General features: G+C 47.2%; 2 protein-coding genes across 9 annotated transcripts in view; both read left to right on the top strand.

Moving 5' to 3' along the window:
• Positions 1–14,495, top strand: part of Dus2 (dihydrouridine synthase 2) — a 39,986-nt gene extending 25,491 nt beyond the window's left edge. For 5 of the 7 annotated variants that reach the window (XM_021632290.2, XM_060392045.1, XM_060392044.1 and 2 more), the window contains 9 exons: positions 1,599–1,664; positions 1,799–1,869; positions 4,833–4,919; positions 6,969–7,137; positions 8,907–9,028; positions 10,767–10,916; positions 12,364–12,451; positions 13,573–13,646; positions 13,943–14,495. In XM_021632290.2, coding sequence (XP_021487965.1) covers positions 1,599–1,664; positions 1,799–1,869; positions 4,833–4,919; positions 6,969–7,137; positions 8,907–9,028; positions 10,767–10,916; positions 12,364–12,451; positions 13,573–13,646; positions 13,943–14,180 — 1,065 coding nt within the window. In that variant the 3' untranslated portion in view covers positions 14,181–14,495. Of the gene's footprint in view, positions 1–1,598; positions 1,665–1,798; positions 1,870–4,832; positions 4,920–6,968; positions 7,138–8,906; positions 9,029–10,766; positions 10,917–12,363; positions 12,559–13,572; positions 13,647–13,942 lie in introns of all 7 variants that reach the window. The other 2 variants (XR_009594567.1, XM_060392046.1) reach the window with 2 other exon arrangements.
• Positions 14,496–20,435: 5,940 nt separating this feature from the next.
• Positions 20,436–21,661, top strand: part of Nfatc3 (nuclear factor of activated T cells 3) — a 72,041-nt gene continuing 70,815 nt past the window's right edge. The window contains exon 1 of one of the 2 annotated variants that reach the window (XM_060392041.1): positions 20,436–20,823. In XM_060392041.1, coding sequence (XP_060248024.1) covers positions 20,721–20,823 — 103 coding nt within the window. In that variant the 5' untranslated portion in view covers positions 20,436–20,720. The remainder of the gene's footprint in view (positions 20,824–21,661) is intronic. The other variant, XM_060392040.1, reaches the window with a different exon arrangement.

Below are 21,661 nucleotides of genomic sequence, written 5' to 3'. Positions count from 1 at the left end.
TCCTCCCTCATGTGGTCCTAGCGAGTGACTAGATCTTTCACTTTCCTAATTTCCTCCCTGATCTTTAATGTGCATGTGAACAGAAATACCTAGAAAGTGCCTGGAACTACTTAGAATAAATCAAAAGGAAGTTCTCTGAGGCGGAAGACTGTGTCAAACCACTTGATATTTTGTCAGCACATTTCAAAGGGTTCAAAGTGAGCACTTGCAAGGGAACCTTCACAGATGTTGCTGTGAACCAGAGGTATTGGGCTGACATGGTTTGCTTATTTATTGATTTGTATATTTTGAGATAGGGTCTCATGTAGTCTGGCCTGACCTTCTACTCTTTAGTCAAGAATGACCTTAAACTACTGTTCCTCCTGCGTCTGCCTCCTAAGGTATGTGCTACCATGGCTCGCTAGAGTGAGAATTTCTGTGATCATAACTGGCTCTCTGCTGCCCCCATCTGTCCAGAATCAAGGCAAATGCAAGTGTTCCTGCATATCTGGTAGCTGCTGCCTGGGTGGCACCTCTGCTGGTTAGTTCTTGGAAGAGGGCTGTTGAGATCATCTCTCCGCAGTGCCTGGCCTGAAATTTTTTATGTAGGAAGAAGATAGCAATGCAACAGACACCAGGGCCATTTGTCTCTTGATCTCTGATTCTCATGCTGCCTTGTCAGGCTTACCTCCTTGACTCCTTTCCTGGGTGACTTGATCTTTGTTTACAGTCTTTTCTAATTATTGTATTAGAAGCACTTAAAATATGTTGAATGTGTTGCATTTCCCTTTTCTAGTTTATACATTTGTATATCTGACTTCTCAAAAGAGGAGGACTCCTGAGGACAGGGCCTAGTCCCTTAAAGACCTTTCCTTTCTCATTCTATAGTACGTGGGATGACAGTTAGGGAATATTCCTTTTATTTAAAAAAGAGCCTGTCAGTTTCTGAGCTCATGCCTTTAATCCCAGCACTTGGTGAGGCAGAGGCAGACAAATCTTAGAGTTCAAGGGCAGCCTGGTCTACAGAGTGAGTTCCAGGACATCCAGAGTTACACAGAGAAACCCTGTCTTGGAAAAAAAAAAAAAAAGAAGTCAGTCATGTGTTCATAAGCAGGACTAGGCTTCAGGGTTATATTGAGTGTGTTGGGCAATGATTTTGAAAACACAGGTTTCTAAGCTCTGTCCCTAGACACCTGGTCAGGAGATAAAGTGGTCAGATCTAAGAGTTTGTGTTACTTAAGCTCTCTAGATAATTCTGCTGTTTTTCCTGGCAAAGAATCACTGTGTGTCACTCAGGACTGCATGCATGTCCGTGCATTTACTTCTTCATTCAGTGTATTTAACATACACACACACACACACACACACACACACACACACACCTCTATGTATCAGGCAAAGGACTTGCCAGTGTTGAGATTCTAACAGAGAACAGAGGGAGAAGCCTTGCTCCATAGAGTTTAACATGTAAATACATACAACAGATAACAGCAAGTATGTATAAGCATACAAAACTGTTCTCCTGGCATGCATGAGTCTTGTAGGTATGCTAACAATTGCAAGCAGTGTAGTGGTTTGTTCCAGAAGAGACAGATCTTCCTGCCTACTCCTCCTTGCAGATCCTCAGCACTCTTGTTAAAGGAACACACAGACCCGTGACCTGTAAAATCCGAATCCTGCCATCGGTAAGGCTGCATTTGAAGGTCTGTTCTCTCGGGTGGTGTTGGCTCTGGTGGTGGAACTGAGCCCATTTTAGGAGCGAGCAGCTCCTTCCTTGGGTCCTTAATGACCACCTTGTGCTGTAATCTCTCTTACCTAGCTGGAAGATACCCTGAAGCTTGTGAAGCGGATAGAGAGTACTGGCATTTCAGCCATTGCAGTTCATGGGAGGTGAGTGGTTGCCCTCTCAGTGATTGGCTGGCAAGGGGAATCCTCAGCCATACTCACGGTCCCTCAACAGACCCCAGGTGACAAACAGCTTCCCCGAGTATTTAGCCTACCTCTGCCTAGCTCTCTAACAGCCTATGAATCCAGAGAACATTTTAACTCTGCAAGGACTTGCATTTGTTCATTCACCGAGAATCTTTGTAGGCACAACTCCAAGCGTTAGAAACACAAGTGGAAGGGGAAGGGTTCTCGCCTGCAGGATGTAAGTGGTAGAAGTTGTGCAGTGTGTTAAAATTGTATCACATAGGGGCTGGAGACATGGCTCAGTGGTTAAGAGCACTGGCTGTTCTTCCTGAGGACCCAGGTTCAATTCCCAGAACCCACATGGCAGCTCACAACTGTCTGTAATTTCAGTTCCAGGGCATCTGATACCCTCACACCAATGCACATAAAATAAAATAAAACTAGTTATTTTAAAAAATTGTATCATATAGCCATGAAGTAGTGGAATTAAATTTTGAATCTTTTTTTTTCCTTCCTTCCTTCCTTCCTTTTTTTTTTTTTTTTTTAAGTCCTGGGAATTAAGTCCAGGGTCTTCTACATGCTGGGCAAGTGCTTTACCACAGAGGTATATCCCTGGTCCATTTTTCTGTTTTTGGCTTGGTTTTGTTGTCATAAGACTCATAGAGCTCAGACCTGCTTCAAACTTGACACAGCTGAGGCTGGCCTTGAACCCCTGATGCTCTTGCCTCCACCTGCTAAGTGGGATTATAGGCATGCACTACTATAGCCAAGTCCTTTTCTCTCTCTCTCTTTTTCTCTCTTTTCATTTTTTCCTTTTTTTTTTTTTTTTTTTGAGACAGGGGTTCACTGTGCAACCTAAGCTGCCCTGAACTTTCAATCCATCTATCTGCCTTAGCTTCCCAAGTGCTGAGATTACAGGCATGAGCCACCACACCCACTGAATCTCATTTTTCTTTCCACTTCATTGAGCACTGGCTTCTCCCTTGAATGACCCCAAGCAGATGGCTGTTCTTTTAAAGGCTCTGCCTTTCTTTCCTGCCCTTGTTGGACTGCCAGCTGTTCCCAATGTCTGCTTTAAACAGTTCTTGTATCTGTAGCTCATGTGTTCTCTATTGGGAACTGAGTCTTTTTTTTTTTTCCTTTTTTAAAGATTTATTTAATTTTTATTATGTATATGTGTGTGTGTCTCAGTGTAGGTGCTTGCAGAGTCCGGAAGAAAGTGTTGGATTCCCTGGAGCTGGAGTTCCAGGAGGTTGTGAGATCCTTGATCTGGGTGCTGGGGACTGAACGTGTGTACTCCATTAGAGTAGTATGTACTCATAACTGCTGAGCCATCTCTCCAGCCACACACACAGACACACACTCTACCTCTCTCTCGCACGCACATATGCATGCGCGCACACAAACACACACACACATGTATAGCTATGGAAGAGGGGTGTTCTCACTGTTGGCTCTGACTAGGCTAAATCTCATCACATAGCCCAAGCTGACCTTGAATTCATGGCAATCCTCTTGTCTCAGTTTTCCAAGTACTGGGATTATAGGCATGCACACTAGGGCCTGCTGAGCCAAGGTGTTTCTGAAGGCTGCTATCTTCCTGTCAAACTTGCATCCTGTGCCTAGCATGCCCCTTTTTATATAATCCTGAGTAGTAGGCTTTGGCTGACACTCTTATTGAGGGGAACTCAGGGGTTTTGTAGGAACAGCCAAGGTTGCTTCTTTTGCCTGTTACTAAATTTTGGGGTATATCCTGAACAACATACAAAACAGTAAGGTGAAGCTGCCTGGATCCACACTAGGAGGGTTTGGAAGTGAAAGATGCGCACATCCTAGACTCCTTGCTGAGGCAGTGGGCTTTAGACTCAATGGTCTATTTGATATCCCAGCGCTGCAGTTTGCTGCTTATGTATCCTTAGGGAAACCACTTAACCTCTTTAATTAACAAATTCCTCATTTGGCAATTAATATAACTACTGCTTGAACCTAGTTATTTTGAAGCTTTTATGCGATTGTGACTCCACAACCTTGCAGACAATACTAAGGAAACTTACTTTTCCTGGAAATCAGAGGCAATTAGAAGACAGATTTGGGAGAGTTTAGGGAAGGATTTCCTGACCATCAGAAATTCAGCAAATACAGTTGTTTAGTATGGTGTAAAAATCAGCTGCTGGAGATGTAAGGAGTCAGAGGTACAAGCTGGATTGGCAGGCTTGTCTGAGAAATCAAAGAATAAGTATTTATAGCTTAGGAGCTAGACTCAAGCAAGAACTGGTTAGTCACTTCTCCTGCTTGTCTTCACGAATAGCTTAGGCCAGGAGTCACTGTACATGCCTAAGATTTGCTTACTCATTCACAAGAACTTTCTGCTGTTGACCTTGGTAGGAAGGGGCCCTGGGTTGTGTCCTGCTTCTCCCATGGCTTATGACGGTCATGATCTGTAGTCTACCCTAGCGGCCCCTGGAACAGGGCCTACCACATGTCAGGTGCTTCTCCCAAAGATCAGCTGTGCAACTTGGCCTCAGCACGGGCAGCTGTGTGGGAGTGGCCAGTCTGAGCAGTGGCAGCTGTTCCAGGACCCTTGGGAAGGGCAGGGCTGGGGCTGTAGGGGTAGCATTTTTGTGACACTGTCTCTTATTTCTGGCAAAGGCAAGGGGAAGCCAGGGAAAAGAAGTGTGACCTTGGGAAGCAGGCCACCCACATTGTTCCTCTGCAGCTATGTCCCGTCTTCAGACTCCTGAGAGCTCAGCTTCACCTTCTCACTCTCTTGCCCCTTAGGACAGAGCTCTTCCCCATAGGTCAGGAAGGCCATTCCCTGTCCTAGATGACCACATGGCTGTCTGATCTGCTTGAGGTTCGCTAGGAAGGACAGTAGGATTTCAGGAATGATATGGCTTTTGGCCCACAGCCCCAGGGCCCCTTCTCTTTTCTTTATCTTTAAGGAATCGGGAGGAACGGCCTCAGCACCCTGTTAGCTGTGAAGTTATAAGAGCCATCGCTGAAACCCTCTCCATTCCTGTCATAGCCAAGTAAGCTTCCATTCTTTCTCATTTAGGTTCCACCTCATTCTATGTGCTAGCGTAGAAAACTAGGGTGACACCATGAAAAAACTGATACAAGCCAGGCATGGTGGCACACAACTTTAATCCCAGCATTGTGGAGTCAGAGGCAGATGTAATTCAAAGCTAGCCTGGTCTACATAGGACTTCTGGGACTGACAGGAGAGACCCGGTTTCAAAAAAACCAACCAGCCAAACAAACAAAACCCAGTCACAACCAAAACAAACACGGGGATGGCAATTGCTTAGCAGTTAAGGGTGTCTAATGCCGAGCCTGATCACCTGAGTTCAGTCCCTGAGACAACTGAATCCTTCAGTTTGTCCCCTGACCTCCACTTGGGTCATGTCGTGTATTTCCCACCACATAGATGTAAAAGAAGAAATCCTTAAACTCACCATAGCTGGGCACAGTGGCACACAACTGTAATCCCAGCACTCGGGGAGTCAGAGGCAGGTGGACCTCTGTGAGTTTGAGGTCAGCCTGGTTTGCAAAAGCGAGTCTAGGTCAGCCAAGGCTGCACAGAGAAACCCTGTCTCGAAAAAGAAAAACAAAACAACCAAAAACCCTGACCATAATGGAAAGTGGAGGAAATAGAGCAAAAATATGAAGCTGGGGAGTGAGGCTGACAGCAGTGTTTGAAGCTAGAGCTCGGGGCATTCTCAGGGTGGGCTAGGCTATTGGCAGGAATAAGAACAGGGGAAGTGAAAAGCTTGCAGAATCAGGCCTAGGGCAAGACGACATCTCACCTAGAGTGAGGTGTGCAAGGTGCAGGGGCAGAGTGAGGAGTCTTGGCAACGTGACTCAAGGAACCTAAGGCAGTAGTGCACACCTTTAATCCCTGCCCTTGGGAGACAGAGGCAGGTCGATCTCTGTGAATCTGAGGCTAGCCTGGTCTATATAGTTTCAGGGCAGCCAAGAAAATAATGATGAGATGTTGTCTCTGAAAAAGAAAGGAAGGGGGTACTACAAAGATGGCTCAAAGGTTAAGAGCACTGGTTGCCCTTCCAGAGGTCCTGTGTTCAATTCCCAGCAACCACATGGTGGCTCATAACCATCTAAATGAGATCTGGTGCCCTCTTCTGACGTGCAGACAGGCATTGTCTACATAATCAATCAATCTTTAAAATAAAGAAAAAGAAAAGAAGGAAGGAAGAACAGAAAGGATTAAGGGAGGGAAGAAGGAACGAAAGATGGATGGATGAATGGATGGATGGATGCTGGGCATGGTGGAGCACATCTTTAATTTCAGTACTTGGAAAGCAGAGGCTGGCAGATACCTGTGAGTTTAAAGCCAGCCTGTCACCTCAGGGTCCTCCCAGCATAGGTGTCTCTGGACTGAGCCTGCTCCTTGACTGTGGATGAAATAGTTGGGAATAGAGAAGGTTCTTAGAGCAGCAGGGTAGAAGGAAGGGAATTGACCAGGCCGGGTCCCCTTATTTTCCACTATGATCATCAGTGAGTGTGTCCTTCCTGTAGTCTAGGATTTTGACTTAGTCCTTACAGGGTCTGTGCACAGCTTCTCAGCTTGGAGTTTTTCCTATGGCCCCAATTCCATTGTTTTGTTTTGTTTTATGTTTTAGGCAGGGTTTTACTGTGTAGCCCCATGCTGGTCTAGAACTGGCCATGTTACCCAGGCTTGCTTTGAATGTATGGTCCTTGTGCTCTAACCTCCTGGGTGCTGGGATTATAGGTGTATGTCATTGGGTCAGCTCATGGCTCAGTTCTGTACCTTCAAATATTTTTTGCCCTTGGCCATGTTTTAGGTAGTAGAGAAGAAAAGTCAAATTTCTAAGATACCCCTTCTATGACAGACATGGTTTGGGCTGTCATATATATCACTTTGTCTCCTCACTTAACAATGGGGTTTGCTCTATAATCACTATTAAAGTTCTGATAGTTGAAGGGACTTAGCTAAAGCCGTGCTGATAATGAATGGCAGATCTGGGACTCACCCTTGTCTGGAAATACTGGTAGGTTCCATTATGAAATCCTTCCATCCCCCTCCTGTTGCTTTTTAGTGGAGGTTCCCATGACCATATCCAGAAGCATTTGGATATAGAGGCCTTTCGACAAGCCACAGCTGCCTCCTCAGTGATGGTGGCTCGAGCAGCCATGTGGAACCCCTCTATCTTCCTCAAGGATGGCCTTCGTCCCCTGGAGGAAGTCATGCAGAAGTATATCAGATATGTAAGTCTCTGTACTTTTCCTTTCTTTTACTTTTTAGTTTTGACATACAGTCTCACTGCCCAGGCTGACTGCCAATTCCTTATTTTCCTGTCTCTACCTTCTCAGTGTTGGGATTACAGGCATGTGCCACCACACCTAACTTGAAAATAGTCTTTTTTTTTTTTTTTTTTTTTCAAGACAGGGTTTCTTTGTATCCTTGGCTAACCCAGACTCCCTTTTTAGATCAGGCTGGCCTTGAACTCAAAGAGATCCACCTGCCTCTGCCTCCTGGAGTGCTGAGATTACAGGTGTGTCTGGTGAGAACAGTCTTTTCTGAACTAGTTTCTTCTCACTACAAGTGTGGTAGTTGCATTTTTTTTTTTTTTTAAATAAGTGAGTTCATTGGGTATAGCCCTGAGATGCTGGGAGTCTCTACTGGGCTGTGCATGGACATGGGCAGAAACATAGAGTTGTCCTCAAGTTCTTCAGTGAGTTGGATCTGAGCAGAAGTTCCAACCCTCCTCCAGAGCAGTTTCCATCTTTCTTACCAGTCCCAAGTCTCACCAATGCCTGGGTTTATCTGCGTTCTCCTCAAGCTTTGACATAAGGGTATTTTTATGAGTGTTAAGATGGGCTGGTAGGAGGAGGCATGTGTCCTGTTCTGGGAAGCTTCTGTCCTAGAGCCTCCTTTCCTCAGGGCTGCAGCCCTTATCCTCTTGGTTCTGGGTGTCCTGGTAGCTAGGTTGGTGACTGTCTAAGTCAGCTACAGACAAAGGGCTTTAGCTCAGCCCAGGTCAGCTGTCCAGCTCTTCTGGCCACCTGGCAAGCATGTGGTTGAGAAGACATGTTCAGCAGTGCTGAGCCTGCTTACTAGGTGAAAGGTGATGCTGTCACTCTTGTTCAGCCATCCTTTGGCAGCTTTCATGCGGGCGCGTTGTCACGGAGAAAAGAAGTAACCTCAAGCATCAACATCGAAGCTTCTGGTGTGATCAGGTGCTTTCTGCGCCAGGCAGGCTGATTCATGGTCTGCCCCCGGCTAGAACTTACCCACTTATTCCACACTTTCTCCTGAGCATGCTGTGACATCTTCCTAGGCTCCAAAGACAGGCCTCGAGGAGAGTCTACAGTAGTGTCGGGGTTGAGTGCCTGAGGGGTCTGGAGGCCTGGCTATAAAGCCTTTACCTACTGCTGCTCTCTTGTCTTGCTTCTAGCTGTGTGAGCATCCATAGTTTTATTTTTTGGGGAGTCATCTTGCTTCCCTGGGCTTCACTTCTCAGGCTATAGAGTAAGGTAGCAGCTGTACCTGTGTTTTTATAGATATACAAGTTGATAAGTAATGTGTATGAACATGCTTATAGATGGGGTTGTGCTCCACCCATGTAGGGGAAGCTGGAGAGCAGTTTGTCAACATAGGGTTGATCCCGGTTGTAATGAATAGAAATCTAACCCCTGTCCTAGGGCTAGGTTTGCCCTGCCAAAATCTGGTATGTTCCTTCTCCCTGCCCTGGAGATACTCAGCATTAGGTTCTGAGTGGTAGCTTGTGGGGTCTGTGTGTTTCTTTATACACAGACTGTCTTGGTGGATATACTGGTGAACATGAGCCTTAGTTTGGCCCTTAACCTTTGTATGACAGCAGGAGGAACAGATGGCAGGGTGTAGGTAGTTCTTCTGTGGGGTCACATGGGCTTGGCTAATTCCCTCTTAAGAGTTCCTTTCCTTCCCACCGGAGGCTACCTGAGATCTCAGCGTTTGCTGATAGCTAGTGAGCTCATGGTGGTTCTCCTCTCAGGCGGTGCAGTATGATAACCACTACACCAACACCAAGTACTGCTTGTGCCAGATGCTACGGGAACAGTTGGAGTCGCCCCAGGGAAGGTTGCTTCATGCTGCCCAGTCTTCCCAGGAAATTTGGTAAGAGTACAGTGGTCTCTCTATCTATTCTTGCACACTTGACCCAGGGTTGATCTTGATCAACCCTGCTTATTTTTATGATCTTGATCCCTAAGCTTATTTTGCTGAGGGACCAGGGATACAACTTCTGGATGTATCTGTGTAGGAGTGGGGTGGTAATACAGTTTTGCTTTGTAGAAGGGTACTTTCACAGCTTTGAAACCTTCCATTGTTCGACAGTTTTAGTAGCTAGGGTACTATTATAACAGAGGAAGGCAAAAGATAGGCCTGGGAATTTTTGAGGAAGAAGTTCTTCTATTAATGGGTCTTTTGCATGCCAGACTAAAAAACAAAAACAAGAGCAAACAAACAGAAAAGCCCGAGTGGTCAAGAGGGACAAGGCTTGCTGGGTGATGGTATTGCACGCCTTTAATCCCAGCACTTAGGAGGCAGAGGCAGGTGGATCTTTGAGTGTGAGGCCAGCCTAGTTTATAGAGTGAGTTGCAGGAAAGCTAGGGCTACACAAAGAAACCTTGTCTTAAAAAAACAAAAGAGAAAGAGAGAGAGATGGGGTGGGCTTTAGAATGGAGCTCTTGACACATGCCAACATCCATTATACTGGTGAGAAGGCCTGGGGCTTCAGATCTAGTACAACTTCAGATCAGGTGGTTGACACATGAAGGTTTTGGGCAGCTTAACCTCATCCCAGCTCTTTCAGCTTCCTGTCTACTGTCGCTATAAGTCAGGTTTGGGTCCTCTGCCTTTTTTTTTTTTTCCTTCCTTCCTTCCTTCCTTCCTTCCTTCCTTCCTTCCTTCCTTCCTTCCTTCCTTCCTTATTATGTATGCAATGTGTGTTTGCATGTGTACCTGCACTCCAGAAGAGGGCACCAGATTTCATTTCAGATGGTTGTGAACCACTATGTGGTTGCTGGGAATTGAACTCAAGGACCTCTGGAAAAGCAGCCAGTGCTCTTAACCTCTGAGCTATCTCTCTAGCCCCGGGGTCCTCTGTCTTAAAGGTCGTTTCTCCTAACCTTGGCTGCCTGTACCCTCCATCCTCTAAGGCTTTCTGAATCATACTTGCCTTCAGTGATCCATGTGTAGGGTTTTTTCTAGAAGGCAAAGCTCTTCCAGAAGCCTTTTTCCCTCCTTTGCTTGTGGTGCTGGTTCTGATCCTGTCCCATATAGGTCAAACAACTGAACATCAGTGTTTTGTGAATTGCAAAAGAGAATGTAACTATGGAGCTTTGGATGGTTCAGATTAGGACCATGGTAACCATGGATAGTGAGGAATCAGTCAATCCTAGGCCTTTGTCTTTTCCTCTCATAGGTCCACATGAAGATACTATGTATATCCCAGTATAGATCCTCTCTATTATGCTGGCTGGTTGGGTACATCCATCTGTGTGTGAGAGAGCAGAGAATGAGCTAGTTGAGTACATCCATCTATGTGATGGATCACACAGAGAGGTCACATCATCTTTGGGAGAGAGCAGAGAATGGTGGGGGTAACCTCTGGAACCTTTTCTCCCCAGCCCAAGCTCCCTCCATTGTTCATACTGAAAGTTTCACATGCATTCTCTACATTGCAGTTTAGGCAGATGCTAGGGTCTGTAAGAATTATGTTCTGATGGTCAGACTCAGGTGGTTTTGCTATATGTGGTTCAGGAGTTTCTTGGTTGTAGGGTCATGGGCTCCTGCAGTACCCCAGATTCTGTTCCATTATGGTTTTTATCCTGCTCCACCACTTTCTCTATAGTGAGGCCTTTGGCCTGGGTGTCTTCTATGAGGAGACCGTTCGGGAGCTTGATGCTCGGAGAGCTGACCTCTTAGCCAAGACTCCAGAGGCCTTTGAGGATCCAGCCGAAGACACCTCTGGTATCATTAAGATGGCTATCAGGTTTGACCGGTAGGTTTCCAGAATGTTACAGGGCTTGTTGGTTTGGGGTTTTAGTGGTAGTTATATGTGAATAATGTCAGACTTAGGGACTACAGGTCACCTTAGTGTGGATGCTTGTTCTTAGCTTTCAGCTTCCTAAGAAGGTGCCTTTTGTTACTATTTTTTTTGTTTGTTTTGCTTTTATTTTTTTATTTTTTATTTTTCCTGAGACAGGATCTCTCTGCTCAGGGTGTCCTAGAACTCATTATGTAGACCAGACTAGCCTTGAACTCACACATATCTACTTCCCTCTGCCTCCAGAGTGCTGGGATTCAAGGGATAAGCCACAGATATTGTTACTGTATTTTTTTTAAGACAGAGTCTCATGTAGCACAGACTGACCTTGAACTTACTATGTAGCTACTGATGACCTTGAACTTCTTATCCTCATGCCCCCAAAGAGAGGGTACTCTCAGGGAAGACTGTCCCTGAAAGCTCAGGCAGCACTGGTCAGAGCACATTTTTCTAAGACAGACAGAATTGAACTCCACTTTTTTTCCTGACTTTCCACAACTTGGGACAGGGATATGTGTCTTTTGCTGCTCAAAGCCTGTGCTTGCCCCAAGCTCTTCAATGGCTGCAGGAGCCTTGCCTTTATTTGGTTCTGTACTCCTGCCTACACCCTGCCCCTCACCAGGCCAGGGGTGCCCTCTCTAGGCAGCAGGAGCCTCAGTCTGATTCTTGCCTCACATTGTGACTCAGTTTTGAATCACAAAATTCAATGAAAGAATTGAGAATGAAATGAGAGGTTGGTTGGGGGTTCGGTGATCTTCCTCATTCTTGCCCTCTGCCATCTGGGTCTGAGCCTTCTTTAGTCTCCATATCCAGACCAGGAGCCGGTCTTATCTGGCAGGGGCTTGAGGTGGGGTTAAGAGGACAGCTGTTGGGCAGTCATATGCTAGAGGGAGCTCCCAGTAGAAGATGGATCATGTCCTTTTCACCCTGTCACAGACTGTCTCTGCAGCCAGAGTTTATGGTGTCTAAAGCAGAGCAGATAACCCTGATACTCAAGCAGATGGAATCATAGTGGGCATTAAGCTAGAGCTCTGAGTCTACTGTAAAGCCACCTCCACTCCTTTCTCCACCCATTCCCTCAGATCTTGTCTTGAAAGGCAAAGCGAACCTTTTTGCTGGCTATTGAAGGCTGTTTTCCAGGCTGCAGCTCAGAGAACTAGGAGTTGTCTCATATGCATGCCTTATTATTGCAAGCATGAAGAAGCCCATCTTCCCTTTAGATGAAAACCTGGCCTGCAACTGCTGGTAGAACAGGGAGGGTGTAGGCACAAGAGCCTTGGGGCAGCAGCCTGATATCTCAGTTTCTCTAGGAGCAGCTATCAGTGGCTGATTGGTGGCCATTGCTAAGGGCTAGAGTAGAAATGGTGAGTGGGCCTTAACTATTTTTTTTTCCTTTCCTTAGGAGAGCATACCCACCCCAAATTACCCCCAAGATGTGCCTGCTGGAATGGTGTCGGAGAGAGAAGTTGCCTCAGCCTGTGTATGAAACAGTGAGTTTTTCTGGCTGTTGACTGTCTGGCATCCAACCAGTGTTTCCTGCACTGCTGTCATCACCCTGGTCCACCGCCAGCCTCTATCCTCAGATTCAGGCTGCCTGGTTAGCACCTGAACTTACTTTTCATAGATGTACATATGATGTTGGTAGTAGGGCCAGTTGCTGATAGCTTCTTACCTCCAACCTTGGGCTTATCACCCAATTCTGGCAGATACATCTTTGGATTGGGCTTCAGCCAGTGGGGCACAGAATTATGCCCACACATAGGGACCCTGGGGTAGAAACCTTGAGATAATCTTGCTTTACTTCCTTTGGTCCCTGTGGCTGCTCTGTCTTTCTTACTGGCCTTCTGGCCTCCAGTGTTACACTTCCTGGGCCTTATGTCCCCTTTTTCAGAGTGACTTTTGGAAAACAAATCTAACCTCTGTCTCCTTTGTTCAAAGTACCAGCTCCTCAGAACACAAGACCCCCCACCTACCTTGCTTTTTCATCTCTTCCACTCAGCTTTCTACTCCAGCCACATTCCCTAACTCCTCTGCCCATACATCTGTACCTTTTTTTGCCCTTACCCTTGTCCCTTCTCAGTGTTTTGCCATCTGGTGAACCCCTTTCTGCTGGGAACTGTCCCACATAGAAGTTAGTAGGCAGAGGCCCCAGAGACAGGTGCAGATAAGGGCCCTTTGTTTAGTGCATTGACAGAACTCTGACACACTTGATATCATTGTCAATTTGCATAACTGCCTTTTCCCCTGAAAGCTGCAGCAGGTACTTTCACATGGGCGGAGCATGTGGTCAGGCAGCCTTCATTTGACTTAAGTTAGAGAAGTACTAGCCCTGGTGGTGCTATAGTAGGCCTTTAATCCTAGCACTTGGGAGGCAAAGACAGGTGCATCTCTGAGTTAAAGGCCAGCTTGGGCTACAGAGCAACTTCCGAGAAAGCCAGAGGTACATGAAGAAACCCTGTCTCAAAAACAAACAAACAAACAAACAAACAAACAAACAAAAAACAAAACCAAGGGTGCAGGGGAAAGAAGTACTTCCCTTTTATTTATGTGTTCATCCTGTGATGAAACAGGTGGGCAGTCTACCCTGTTTCCTTTCTTCTCTCTGCACCAGGTTCAACGACCTATAGATCGCATGTTCTGCTCTGTTGTCATTGTTGCAGAAAAAAAGTACCAGTCCACCTTGTGGTAAGTGTCTCATCAGATGTTCTGAGACTGATGGTGTCAGGTTCCAAGTCTACTTTTGGTCTGGGAGAGTTGGGTGCATCGTGTGTGGGGGTCCTGATGATGAATGACCAACCCTCTTAGCAGGTTTATCAGAATCTCTTCAAAGGATGTGTAGAGGTAGGGCTTCAAAGCTGTATACCTGCTGTTTGCTTACTTTATTAATTTTTTTTTAATTTATTTTATGTATATGAGTGTTTTCTCTGCATTTACACCTGCCAGAAGAGGGATACTTTATTAATCTTAGCTTCAATTACCAGGGACAAGTCCAAGAAACTGGCAGAGCAGACTGCAGCCATCGTCTGTCTTCGGAGCCAGGGCCTCCCTGAGGGTCGGCTCGGTGAGGAGAGTCCTTCCTTGAACAAACGCAAACGAGAGGCTCCTGATCAAGACCCTGGGGGCCCAAGAGTTCAGAAGCCAGCACTAGCTGGGGAAATATGCAAGAAGCCATTTGTAACCTTGGGAAGTAGTGAAGAGAAGCTCCTGGAAGGCTGCTGACTCCTACCCTGGTCGCCTGTGTGGGACTGATAGGAAGGTGGTTATGGGTGCTGGGACCTAAACAGGACGCCAGTGGACAGTTTGCCGGCCCTTGACCTGCAGAAGTTAGAGGTCTTGGCCCAGGCCATCAGCCTGAAACAAGTGCCAAGGAATGTCCAGGGGTCATACTATCTCTTATAGATCTGAATGGCTAAGCCAAGTTCCCAGCGACCTGAATGTTGTTTTGAAAACAAGGTTTTCAGGCCACACCTCTAACTTGACGTTGGTTCGTGCAATAAAGACACCTGGACTCTCACCCAAAGCCAGCTGCTTCAACCTTGGATTTATATCTTCTACCCTCTGTGCAGAGCTGGAGCTTTCCAAAGTGTGTCTCAATCGTGTAGGGAATAAGTGGACCTTCGGGGTCCCCTGGATTTTGGTGAAGGCAGGAAAGGACCAAGAAACCGTTTTAATGATGGGAAACCTGAGGTGTTAATCATTGGTTGACTCTCCTGATGAGAGGTTCTGTGTAATCTCAGGGAAAAAACAAGGGGGTCTGATATCACATTAAAGGGCCAATCCAGTGGAGTGGGGGTAAGGGCCCGAGTCTCCTTTATGCCTTACAACTGACTTTAACTCAGACCTGATGAAGTGCCTGCTCAGGACAGGGACACCTGCAGGCTGCTGATGGCAGCAATTTGGCTTTTGTCTAATGCAGCAGTCACAGATCACACTGTCGCTTTCCCCACCCCAATCCCACCTGAGGTGGAAGGAAGTGGTAGATTCTCTTTAATTTCCTCCTGGCCATGAGATGCAAACAAACAGCTCCCACACATTTATTGGGGCCTCCCCACTCCTCTGCCGGGAGGGGTGGCCTGACCAAAGGGCTCTGTTTTGCCCCACCCCCACTTCCTCTGCTGTAAACAGGCTGTGTGACCTTCCTTTTGCCAGGCTATATGGGGGCACGATTCCCCTCTAGACCAAACCTGTCTTTCCCGAAAGTCCCCTGGGACAGCCTCCTGGCTTTTTGGCAGGCTGGTCCAGGGTCAGGCCCTGTGTCAGCCTGCAGCCCCTGCCTGTCTCTGAATCAAAGGCTTAGCGGAGTACACTTTGCCTTATTCCATCTATACTCATACTAGCTCTTCTTTTTTTTTTTTTTAAACTTATTTATTATTTATTCAGTGTTCTGCCTGCATGCGTGCCTCAGGACAGCAGAGGGCATCAGATTTTACTACAGATGGTTGTGAGCCACCATGTGGTTGCTGGGAATTAAACTCAGGACCTTTGGAAGAGCAGACAGTGCCCTTAACGGCTGAGCCATCTCTCCAGCCCCATACTAGCTCTTCTTTGTTCAGTTAAAGATACCATACTCCCAGAGGCCTCTCAGAGCCTCTGACCTTTTGACCTTGGGTAACTCACTTCCAATCATCAATTGTCCTCTGCATGTGTGAGACTGGTTTGTGATGAGGTACTATGTGGCTCTGTGTTTCTGCTTGCTGAGAGACTGCTTTATTACCTTTTTGCTCCAGTCCTGTCAGGGTAGGGGTCCACTAAGGATAGTCTTGATCTGATCTCAGCCATCCAGATTTAGAAAGTTTGCGTCTGGTTTTGTTTGTTTCTACTAAACCTGTTTTAAATTTTTCCCTTTACCTTTTCTCATACTTAGACTGGAAGTAGGAAGACCAGGGGCCCCAGAGGACCCCTTCCTTCCAGGCATGCTGGAAGAGGATTTTGGGGACAGAGCATCAAGTCTAGTTTAAGTAGCCCAGGGCATTGATTTCAAGCATCTTCTCCCACTAGAGTAGTTTTCCTGGGGAAACCCCTTCCCTGACAAGGTGGCCACAGGAAGCAGGCTGTATTCAGGAGGGTGGGAGGAGCTCTGGGGAGAGAGGCTTGTAGCCAGCAAGGAGGGATTGGTTAGTATGTGTACAATAATGGGGCACACTGGCAAAGATTGTGGGCAATTGTGTTGGTCCTCATCCTCAAACAATTTGTTCATTAGCAATAGCGTAGTTCAGTGATGTCTGCTTTGAACTCAGTGACCTGCCCAAGATCTGAGACTGACTGAGAGGCCCTGTCAAGCCTGAAGGTACTGTCTCACCATGTCTAGCCTTAGAATAATTCACTTTAAGAGTTCTCAACCCCTTCTAGTAGTAGTGGTAGTAGCCAACCATTTATGTCCTTGATTGAAGCATCCTTCTTAGCCTGTCACATTATTGAGGGTCTTTTTTTTGTTGTTGTTTCCTTTTGTTTTGAGACAGTATCTTGTGCAGTACAAGTTAGCCTTGAACTGTATTTTTTGTATGTGTTTATTGTTTATTTATTATTTATTACTCTGTGTGGGGGAGTGCATGTGGCTATCAGGGGATGACTTCATGAAATCATTTCTTTCTTTCCATCTTTATGTGTTTTTCAGGGAACAAACTCAGGTCATCAGGCTTGTGTGACAAGTACCATTTTGTTAGCTCCTTTAACAGATTTTTCTTTTATTTATTGTTTACTATTTTTGAGACAGAGTTTCTCTGCCTGTTCTGGAACTCTGTAGACCAGGCTGGCCTCAAACTCACAAAGATCCACCTGCCCCTGCCTCCTGAGTGCTGGGATCAAAGGCATGCACCACCACTGCCTGGCAGAATTTTCTTTTTAACATTTATTTTTACTTCCAGTTTTATGTTGTGCTGCTGATTGAATCCAGAGGTTTGTGAAGGCCAGCTAACTGCTCTAGTACCTGACCTATATCCCTAGTGACAGATATTTTTGTTTTTTTATTCTGTGATAGGTTTTTGTTTGTTTGTTTTGTTTTGTTTTTATGTTGCCTTGGATGGCCTGAAACTTGCTATGTAAATCAGGCTGGCTTCCAGTGTGAAGGGAATCCTTTTGCAGCTACCTCCATGTGCTATGATTACAAATGTGTACCACCACACTTTGCCTAGAATAAATGCTTTTGATATGTCCATGAGAAGGAGGATGAGTAAAGTTGGATAGGTTGTTGGGATTTACAGAGTTACAGAAAAAAGCTTGATTTGGAGAAAGATAAGGGAGAATCTTCGGCCTTAACTCCCACAGGCTTAAGCTCTCCCAGGTGCTGCTCCTTTTAGGATTCTGGTCTTGGAGACTGCTCTCTGGACCAAGTTCAAACCCCTTAGTCCAGCAGGAGGAGACAAAGTGATGGCCTGGCTTCTCAGTTCTCCGAGACTTTAGCAGCTAATCAGGTTACCTGGTCTATCCATCCAAACTGGAAGCTACTCAGGGGCAATCCTTTGTTCTATGGCCAGCATTGGCATGGAGGTAAAGATCGGGCACAGCAAACTAAGAGTCTGGAGTTTGAGTAGGAGGGGTATATGGCACAAGAGGAAGAATTTCTAAACTTGAAGGTTCCTGGTTTTCCCTAGTATGAAAGAAGGGACCGGGCTGGGCTATGCTGACCGACCATCTTTTATGCTCTGAGACATAAAAGAAGCCTCAGCAATAGAGTCCCAAGACCACACCTATGGCAACAGATGAAAGAAAAAGGTTTCTCTTGATTCTTAGGCCTGGGCCATAATTTACACAGGAGGGGAAAGGGCCTGTATACAGAGACCCCACTGTCTCTGTCTACGCTGGGGTTCTACTGTTCTGGTCCTCCAGGCTCCCTGAGAGATCTGTAGACAGAACAGATGATGAGCAACGGCACTGGGGGGAAATCAGAGGGAACACAGTGAAGAGTATGCATACTGGAGGAGGGGAGCATCTGTGTGTGTGTGTTGTGGGGAATCTTCATGGCCTACAGGATCCTAGCCACTGTGCTCTTTCTCTCTCTATCTCTCCTTCACCCCCACCTCTACCCCTGCCCAACAGGGTTCATGCTGCTTTCTTACAGACAGTAGCTCATTTCCTGCAATCATTTCTTCCCTCTGATGAGCCTTTAACACCCTATGTTAGAATGTTAGTTTACCCGAAGCCAGAAGACTTTCCTACAATATGACCCCTGGAAAAAGATCTCTTGCTGAGCATTCAATAAGGGTGACTTTTTCTAACCATTGATAGCTTCTCTATGGTCCCTTATGAAGTGTAGGAATTGGCAGGCCAGGGTCTACATTCTGTCTCCCTGGCCACATAACTGTTTTTTTATAGGATTTATTTATTTTGACTTTATGTGCATGAGTATTTTGCCTGCTTGTATATATGTGTACTACAAGTGTGCCTGTCGAGCCAGGAGGCAGCATCAGGTCCCCTGGAAGTTACAGATCAATGTGAGCCACCATGTCAGTGCTAGGAAACAAATCCACATCCTCTGGAAGAACAGCAAGTGCGTACTCTCTCTCCTTCTCCCTTTTTCTCTCTTTCTTTCTCACTCTGCTGCCTCCAGTTTAGCCCAATTCACCAGATTTAGGTGAAGTATAACTGGGGAGACCATGCAATCTAGTTGGTAAGCCTGTCTCCTGCAAAAGGCTGCAGAGCTGACATAGCATTTGGTGTTTTAGTTTCATATTCAAGCTTATTAGTTAGCCCCTTTAAAGGCAGGATGAGAAGTATTTTTTACCCACCTAACACATTAACTCCTCCATTTTTGTTTGTTTGTTTTGAGATTGAGATGAGATCTCATTCACCCCCACTGCCCTCAAACTCACTTGAGCTTCTTACACTTTTTGTCCACCTTGCAAGTGCTGGGATTACAGGCTTGTGCCATCAAGCCTGACTGCCTCCTCTTCCTTGATTACTGCTTGATTGCTGCTTTTGATGTCCTCAGTCAAGTGTTCTCTATAGAAGTCACTGTTTTAGCCTCCTGCTTTAAACCCTAGTATGGTTGCCTACTGTCCTCAGGATAAAGTCCAAGAATCACACAGTGACCTATTGTACTCTGCCCACCCATCCACAATCACCTTTGGCTTCTGCCCACTGTTTCCTCTCTGGAACAAACTTGGCACATCTTTTGTCTCCAGTTCCTATGAAGCCTGTCGAGGCTCTGTAGTGTGTGTAGGTGTTGAATGTCCTCAGAGCTCCTATCACAGCTCTAATCTCGTTGCACAGTAATTATATATTTGTTATTCCTCTCTCCAACTCTGAAGAGAGGCTATCGTTCTATCTCAGGTTCGGCCTAAGTACTGGTGTAAAGCCTTGAGCAGGAATGAGCCAGTCCAAGATGAATGGCTCACTCAGAACATTCCTTGCTTTTCTGACCCTAGGCTTAGTTGGGCACATCCTAGGGCTCACTTAGTACTCCAGGAATCACTGAGATACAGAGTTCTTTGCAAGGAGCTTGAGTTTGCTTCATGCTCCCAGGGGCTTTTGTGACTAGTGTAAGAAGTGCTTGTTGTGGGGGAGGTGGTCACTGGCTTCTCCCAACTCCCTCTTGTAATCATGCCCTAAGTAAACAAGAGTGAGTCCCCAGACTCCAAGGGATGGTGTCTTGGGCCATCTCATGTCTCACCGGGGAAAGGCAGTTTGAAATGGAGCCAAGATTGTAAATGGGTTCTTTTGACAGTGTCACTTCCTATACGGTGCCTTTGGCTCCGGTGCCACAATACCTCTCAATTTCATGCTTGTGTACTGGGATGCAGAAGTCAGGAAAGAGCCTTTCCTCTGTGTCTGCCCAACTTCCATCTGGGACCAGACCTGGCTTCTCTGATTTAAGTGGGGCCTAGAATGCACGAGGGTCCTCAGATAGTAGCTATCTGCGCCGGCTAGTTGGGGACAAAGGCACAGCTTACTGAGGCGGGGCACCACGCTGCAGAGGTGAATCAGAATCGACTCCTGACTCGTCTCACAAGGTTTCCTTCAGCTCCACCCCAACGTACGGAGAAGCTCGAACCAATCCCTGACCATCTCGAGATTCCGCCATTGAAGTTGGTATGGAGGGATTCGGGGGTGAGTGGTGCACAGGGAACCTTGGGGTAATCTGACATATCTTCTCTAAACTCGGGCGTAAGAGAAAAGTACCTCCGTAGGGCCAAACATCCGGATACCCATACCCTAGCGCCCTGTTACCCACTTCCCGACGTGAGCTCCACCCAACGGGGTTCCCAATCTAATCAGACTGCATTATTGGCCCTGCCCTGGTCTCGGTTTACAGACTGCGGAAGAACTACACTTTAACTACAACTCCCAAGAGGGAGCAGGGCGCTCTAGGTCCCCGTCACCTGACTTCCTCCTTGCAAAGGATTCACGCGATAGGCCGGCGAGGAGGCGGGGCCCATGACTGTCAGCGGAGCCCGCGGCCTATGGGCCGCCCGGGCTGATGGGAGCGCGGCGGGGGGCGGGGCTGGGCGCGCCGCAGGGCGCGGGAGCGCGCCGGCGGTAGCGGCGGCGGCGGCGGCGACGGTGGGGGTGGGGGGGCGGGGAACCTCGGTCGAGGCGACCGCGGCTGTTAGGCACCCTCGACTGGTGGTGGTGGCGGCTCCTGGCGTGGCGGGGCGATCGGCCAGCTTTCTAGGTCGGAACGGAACGCTTGGCTTCGCGGGCGCCGCCCGGAAAGTTTGCAGTGAAACCGCGACCTCCCGGCCGGCGCGGCCCAGCATGAAGCGGCGCTGAGGAGCCGCCGCGGCCGCCTGAGGAGGAGCCGCTGCACCCCGGGCCACGCCGATGACTACTGCAAACTGTGGCGCCCACGACGAGCTCGACTTCAAACTCGTCTTTGGCGAGGACGGGGCACCGGCGCCGGTGGCCCAGGTCTCGCGGCCTGCAGGTGGGTGCCGGGCCGGCCGGGACCGCGGCGCGAGCCCTCCCCGCGCCCCCGAGCCAGCTCGCCTTCCCCCGCGGTGTCCCCGGGGCGTGCGCGTGCTGAGTGAAGCCGGGTTTAATCTGAGGAGGAGGCGTGTGGTTGCAGGCGACGTGGAAGCGGCTTGGCTGGGAACGAACTAGTCAGGGAACTCGACTCCGAGAGGCCGGTGGCGGCCGGGCGCCCGGGGTTTGGAGGCTGAGGGTTGGGGCCAGAGCCCCAGGAGGGTTTCTGTGCCAGCACTGTGCCAGCGCGGTGCCGAGGAGCGTCCTCGAGAAGTCAGCGCACTTAGCCGATTTGGGGTTGTTTGTGGAAGTCTTCACGTGAAAGACGCGTACTTGAAAGATGCGTACTCGTGTAGTGTAGGACCCTTTAAAAGTCCGTTTGTATTTTTAAAAATCTACATTTTGGAGAGTAACACGTTCAAGTTAGCGTCCAGTTGGGCAAATTTATATTCCACACCTAATCTCAAGTGTACTATAACGGACTTTTCTGAAAACTGTTTTTGTTTGTTTGTTTTTTTGAGCAAAGTGTTTCTGGAGTTTTTTGTTTTTAACAAAGCAAGGTAGTTGTTTTTTTTTTTTTTCATAATTCCCTCTAGAATGTTCTAGAAGTTAACTTTTGTTTTAAGAAAAAGCTCTTCTCAGAAGATATTTTAAAGATCTTAAGTTGGGAAAGCTGGGCACCATAATACTTGCAGGTCAAACCAGTCAGGAAATAGAAACAAGATGATGACTGGGGACCTAACTCTCTCCTGTGACCTGGTTAGGAATAGTGTGGTTCATTAAGTTCAGTTTCCCTATTA

This window comes from Meriones unguiculatus, chromosome 10 (genome assembly GCF_030254825.1).
Source record: "Meriones unguiculatus strain TT.TT164.6M chromosome 10, Bangor_MerUng_6.1, whole genome shotgun sequence".
Classification (NCBI taxonomy): domain Eukaryota; kingdom Metazoa; phylum Chordata; class Mammalia; order Rodentia; family Muridae; genus Meriones; species Meriones unguiculatus.
The sequence above is the reverse complement of the archived record's forward strand: the minus strand, read 5'-3'. Positions and strand labels throughout refer to the sequence as shown.